Source organism: Cariama cristata, unplaced genomic scaffold, assembly GCF_000690535.1.
Source record: "Cariama cristata isolate BGI_N322 unplaced genomic scaffold, ASM69053v1 scaffold39251, whole genome shotgun sequence".
Taxonomy (NCBI): Eukaryota; Metazoa; Chordata; class Aves; order Cariamiformes; family Cariamidae; genus Cariama; species Cariama cristata.
Genome location: NW_009601687.1, coordinates 1 through 5513, shown reverse-complemented (window position 1 = coordinate 5513; position 5513 = coordinate 1). Strand labels below are relative to the sequence as shown.

The following is a 5513-nucleotide window of genomic DNA, read 5'->3' as shown; positions in this document are numbered from 1 at the left end:
AGCAGGAATATTCTTCCTTTTGTGCCGTGTTGCAACACTAGAGTAATTCCTGCATATTCTGTGGGTTAGGGCAGAAAGCACAGTTTGGGCTTTTGGCTGAATGACAATAAAGAAATAGAAGTTCCACTAGGATAATAAATGTAAGCAACTTGCATCGGACAAAGCTCCAAATAAGGTTAATTTGCACGGGTGTCATTTTAAGGAGATAACATGAGCAAACTTTGTGGAATGGTAGAGAAATGTAGCAGAGGGTTCATACTGACCTGTTGAATTAGCTGTCAGGTTCACAACCTAGTCAGTACAAAGAGAAATTGTGAATCCTTGGGGGAAACTGTGCTCCTCCATGGACGGCAGAGTGATGATGGAGTTGGTTATGTAAAAACGAGACTATGTAAAGTGTCTTCCACAGAGCCCTTTCTTTTCTGGATAGCTCCCAGCGAAGAACCATTCCCAGCCCTTGTTGCGAAGTAGTTGATTGGTCTTGGAAGATGATGAAACCCTGAATAATCATGAAATTCACATTCTGTTATGAAATCTTGTCACTGACAGGGAAGATCTGTGGCTAAGTTCTCAACTTGGCCTGTTCATGTCATTCTCACTCAAGGCAGTTGAAGTGGTGCTTTTAAAAGATGGAGAGGAATCAAAAGGCCTTGAGAAATATATGAGGTTGTGCATTTTCCCTTTTTTCTCTTAATTAGAGATATTCAAGCATAAATTAATTTTGGAGAGAACAAAATATATTCCGACAATACTCTTGTTTTTATGAAGTCAGAAGCATTAATAAAAAAAAGTAAAGCTTTTAAAGACAGCAAATGCCAAAGACACCACATGTACGCAGCTGTTCTAGTACAGACATCTGTCAAGCAGACATCACCCAATAAACCCACATAAACAGTTTCATTCTCTTTTATAGTTGAGGAATGGGATTACATGAGGGCAGTTCAAATAAATCACAGGGGGAAATAAAATAGCATACTTATAGCATTCAGTGGGCCAGATGCTCAGCTATGGCCAACTTGTGGAAAGCACAAGTTAGGTGCTGTGCAAAGGTAGCCTGGAGTTCAGTCTGGTAGGGCCAGCAGGAGAACAGGGAAAGGAGAGTAAGGGATTGAACATAAAATCATCCTCGGCGTAGGGATTTGATTCTGAGGCTCTGACTTTGATCTGAATTGACACTAGCTTGGCTAAAGTCTCAAACTGCCTTTTCACAAGAATTTAACTCTGACCGGGGATCGACGCAAGAGGCTTCTGTTTCTTGTGGCCCACGCGTGGCCATTGGGTCAGCACCTTTCTTTTCATTTTTCTACTCTATCTCTTTCTTTTGGGAGAGTGGTCCTGAACAGTTTACTTTAATCAGCTTCCCTGGGTGCATGCCCCGCTTTGACCAGGCTGTTCTTTCGGCTGCCCTGGTGTGACCACCCCATGGGAAGACTGCCAAAGTGGAAGTTGTGTGGCTTCAGAGTCCCCTGTGAGCAGTTCAGAAACGGCGTATACCCAGGTTTTGATGCTGGCCTGCATGACAATTCCTGCTCAGCAGCAAAATTCCTTCAAGGTCTGCACAATGTATGCCAGGGTGCAGCAAGTGATCAGATGTGGAGGCATGCTGAGTCTGTGTCTTTTTCTCTGTGTAAGCTGACAGGAGGAGGTAGGTCCTATGTCAAAACTATGCTGTCAGTTGATTAACTCATCACACAGCTGATTCTCCCCGACCAGCTCATTTGACTTTGAAAGAGTACAAGTCTTTTTCACAGTGCTTTTTCCTTTTTTTTCCTTCTTCAGTAAAAGAAAAAAGAATTGGGCATTTTCAGAAAAGAAAGAAACAGCATGAGCTATTTTATGTCATCATTTTTGAAATATCACAAGCATTATCTTCAGGCAGCATGTATAATACCACATTACAGGCAGCACTACCACAGAATTGCTCTTGGAGTGTATTTTATGGTAAGGTAATGTGCGGTAAGCAGGCCGTGACACAGGCAATTGCCTTTCTCGTTTTGTGTCTCACAGCATGTAATGAGAGGGAGAGCACAAGAGTGTTTTATTATCAGTTTGGTGCTTCAGTGATGTTGCACCTGTTAGTGCCAGAGGTGAATTTAGCCCAGCTTCTTTGAATTACTGAGGAAACTCTGAGAAATTCAACCATCTGTATAATCTGTAAATGAGTAGTAGAATTAATAGTACGTACTTTATAGCTAGGAGTATTGACCATTGCCTATCTGTAAGTGCATGTCAAGGAACCAGATGATGTTGTATGGGCTCTTTCAAATTCTGTTTGGGCCCTACTCCTAACAGAGTGATCACCTCCCATCACCTTCAGACTGATCGCTGCAACGCACTTCACTGCGGCTCGGGGAGCACTCAGACATTGGCTGGGGCGAAACCCCAGTCTGGGTGGGTAGCAGTACTTACATCATGAGTAATACAGCAGCAAAGCTTAGGCCACAGTCAAAGCAGTTACCAGGTGTAATTTCAGGCGTTTGCCACGACCTATAAAACTCACAGTTCAGGTCCTGGCTGTGTTCAGACCGTTCTATTTGCGCTTGACCCGTTTTAAGATTAGATGAAACTTTCAGACAAGGGCTGCTAGATAAAAACGTGGGAAAAGTTTGTAAGAAGGGTTCCCAGGATAGGCACTGAGCTTGGAAATTCAGTCATGCACAGTTTTGTCATCTGAGAAAGCAGCAAGGTTTGTTCTCTTTGTCTAGGGCTTCTCCAGAAGAAGGGGGCAGGACCCTCTTCTTTAGGCATTGCTAGAGGGGTAGAAAGGCTGCTGGTTTCCAAATCTCTCCAGCTGATGCCAAGCTGATGTCTTTCAAGATCTTTTTCTTAGGACTGTACTTACATGGAATCAGCCTTAATTAAAAAGGATGTAAGCGGTGTTGGAAGCATTGCTGAGGTTGGCTTGGAAAAGCCATCAAGTGCCTTAAGTCTGTCCTTAGACCTGGCGCAGCTACTTTGGCTTCCCAAGGCCAGTCAAGTTAGGCTGACCCCGGCCGGAGACGGTTGCCTGTGCCCCAGCAGAGTGGCCTTGCTCACCTTCACTCAGCCTGCCTCACTTTTTCTGCCCTGTTTGAAGCGGTAAGGATGTTGGCAGTGGTGTTTCTCACTACCAGACAACTAGAACTCATTCTCTCCACCCTGTAGCAAGGCTGTACAAGGAACTTTTACACTTTTGTGTTATATTGTTAACCGTTAATAGCTGTAAAACTGTTTTGTACTTTGTGTCTTTTCATGCTTGGTTTTCTATGTCAAGTTCTCTGTCCCTTTTTCTGTAACGGTTGGTTTGCTTTCAGGACGGGTTTGACTCTGCAACTCTAATGTATATGCTGCTTTCCTGAACACTTCAGGCTGTTGGTTTACTTGTCTGTTAAAAGAGAATAACTGACCCATCAGATATTGTGAGGTTCAACCCATTAACGTGTGTGGACTCTGTATTCATATTTTGGGAATGCTTTTCTTCTGTTTGAGCATTTTAAGTCTTGCCTGAACAAACAAGTTTGTAGCTTCTAATTGAGACTGCAAACACTGGCTTTGTAGCGTTATTTACTGTGCTGCAGCAGAGAAAAGACTGAGCATTCCCTGCAAGGTTACACCAGCAAAAGCTTGTTCAGCAAGTCTTGATTTTCTTTCTCTTTTTTTTTGTCTCTCCTTCTAGAAACGGCTTCCCAAAGCAAACGGCTGCTCAGCTGATCCTGAAAGCCATCTCCAGCTATTTTGTGTCAACAATGTCCTCTTCAATCAAGACGGTGTACTTTGTGCTCTTTGACAGCGAGAGTATAGGGATCTACGTGCAGGAAATGGCCAAACTAGATGCCAACTAAACCTAGAAAGCTCCAGTACCAGCCCCCTCTTCTACCCATCGTCCTCCCCAAATCCTTAACTCATTGTGAAGCAGAGCATCCCTTATTTTAAATTTTGCTCATCTAGGGGAATAAAGGTGGGGTTTTTGTTGGTTTTGTTGTTTTGGGTTTTTTTGTTTTGTTTTTTACTTTCTAAAATGTTTTATGTTGGCACTGATAGTTGGCATTACTGCTGTTGATGCACTGTATACCAGGCATCGTCTGAACTTAGTGTAATCTAGGAGATTTTATAGTTTTATTTTAATGAAGTAACGGATTGAAGCAGAAAGCTGTTAGGAGTATGTAGTCTTTTACTTGTGAAAGAAACAGGCCAACCCTATTTTGTAACTGTGTTGTGGTGCTTTATCAATACATCAAGTGGCGTTCCTTTCATTTTTTAAAAGAACAGATGCTATAAACCTAATTTGTGTTTGTTTATTGTCTTAATGATAAATCTGGAAGAAAAAAAAATACAGAAACCCTGTTGTCCTTAATTATATTTACAATTTTGAAATGGTGTGAATTGATTTAGTAAAATGTTTGAACTGTTGCTGTTGGTGTACTTGAATTAATTTTTCCCTTAAGTCTTCTTTTTCTAAATTCTGAAAAGTTAGGTATGAGAGGGATGATAAAATACCAGATCTGAACCAGTGACCTGGAAATGTGTTTGGAGATGCTGGGCCTCTTACCTGCACTGGCTGGACATGTGCGTGCTCAGTGACACTCACGGCCAGGTCCTTTTCCCACTGGTGCTTCAGATCCTCCTGCTCAGAATCTGACTTAATTTGACATTCAGTTTGGGAGGTCAAAGCCTTTTAGATCAAGCAAGGCCTAGGATTTTTTGAACTCCTTCCCGACCACTTAATATCAGCCTGTTTGAAGCCATTTTGTATTTTTTCTAAATATTTATGAGCACAGTTTGTATTGGTTGCCATATCATTTGCACAGCTGAACTCCATTCCGACATAAACCTTTAGGGAAGCCACTTCTTTTTGTACTTTGAGAAAGAAGAGGTTACACTTTCAAAAGCTAGTGCATGTGAACAGACACTCTGAAGAGGAAGCTCTTCCTTTGAAGTCTTTAGCCTACTTTCTAGACAGTAGGCATACATTCTCTATCTCTCAGAAACTTCATTTGCTGGTGAAAGAGTACTTCACATCCACTCTGGATTGATCCAGAGCAATGAATGGACCAAATCTGACCAACTTTTCGGTAAGCTCGGGAATACCAAATATTAAAAATGGGTAGCTTCATTTCCTGTAAGAGTTTGGGGGTTTTTGTGTAGAAGTCCAAATACTTGCAGTTTTCAAGTAGGCTGCTGCAGAGGAACAACAGCAGAAGACAAAATTTAAAACAACAGTGTTATTCTGAGTACATACCCAAAGTTACAAGGGGCAAAGAATAAATTAATTTTGTCCCTCAAATACATAAGGTGTTTAACCATACTATGGGCTCAAACTTAAAATTTTTAAATGGCCAGAATACATCCGGTAACATTCTTCAAAGACAGAAGTTCCAGTGGCAATAAATGAAATAAGGTGCAGTACTTTAGCATTTAATTGTGACGTGCGTGCGGCTGCGGTTGCACTGATTCTTGCAGGTAAACTGAAGCTGCAGTTTCCCCACTTGTCACTAGGTGTCGCTAAAAGGATTGAAAACCAGGCAAAAGCTGAG

General features: G+C 41.9%; 1 protein-coding gene across 5 annotated transcripts in view; it reads left to right on the top strand.

Annotated features, from left to right (window-relative positions):
- The window catches only part of LOC104169594 (core histone macro-H2A.1), a 38970-nt gene extending 34581 nt beyond the window's left edge, over positions 1–4389 (top strand). For all 5 annotated transcript variants that reach the window (XM_009710547.1, XM_009710545.1, XM_009710548.1 and 2 more), the window contains exon 8: positions 3656–4389. In XM_009710547.1, coding sequence (XP_009708849.1) covers positions 3656–3821 — 166 coding nt within the window. In that variant the 3' untranslated portion in view covers positions 3822–4389. The remainder of the gene's footprint in view (positions 1–3655) is intronic.
- Positions 4390–5513: the final 1124 nt, after the last annotated feature.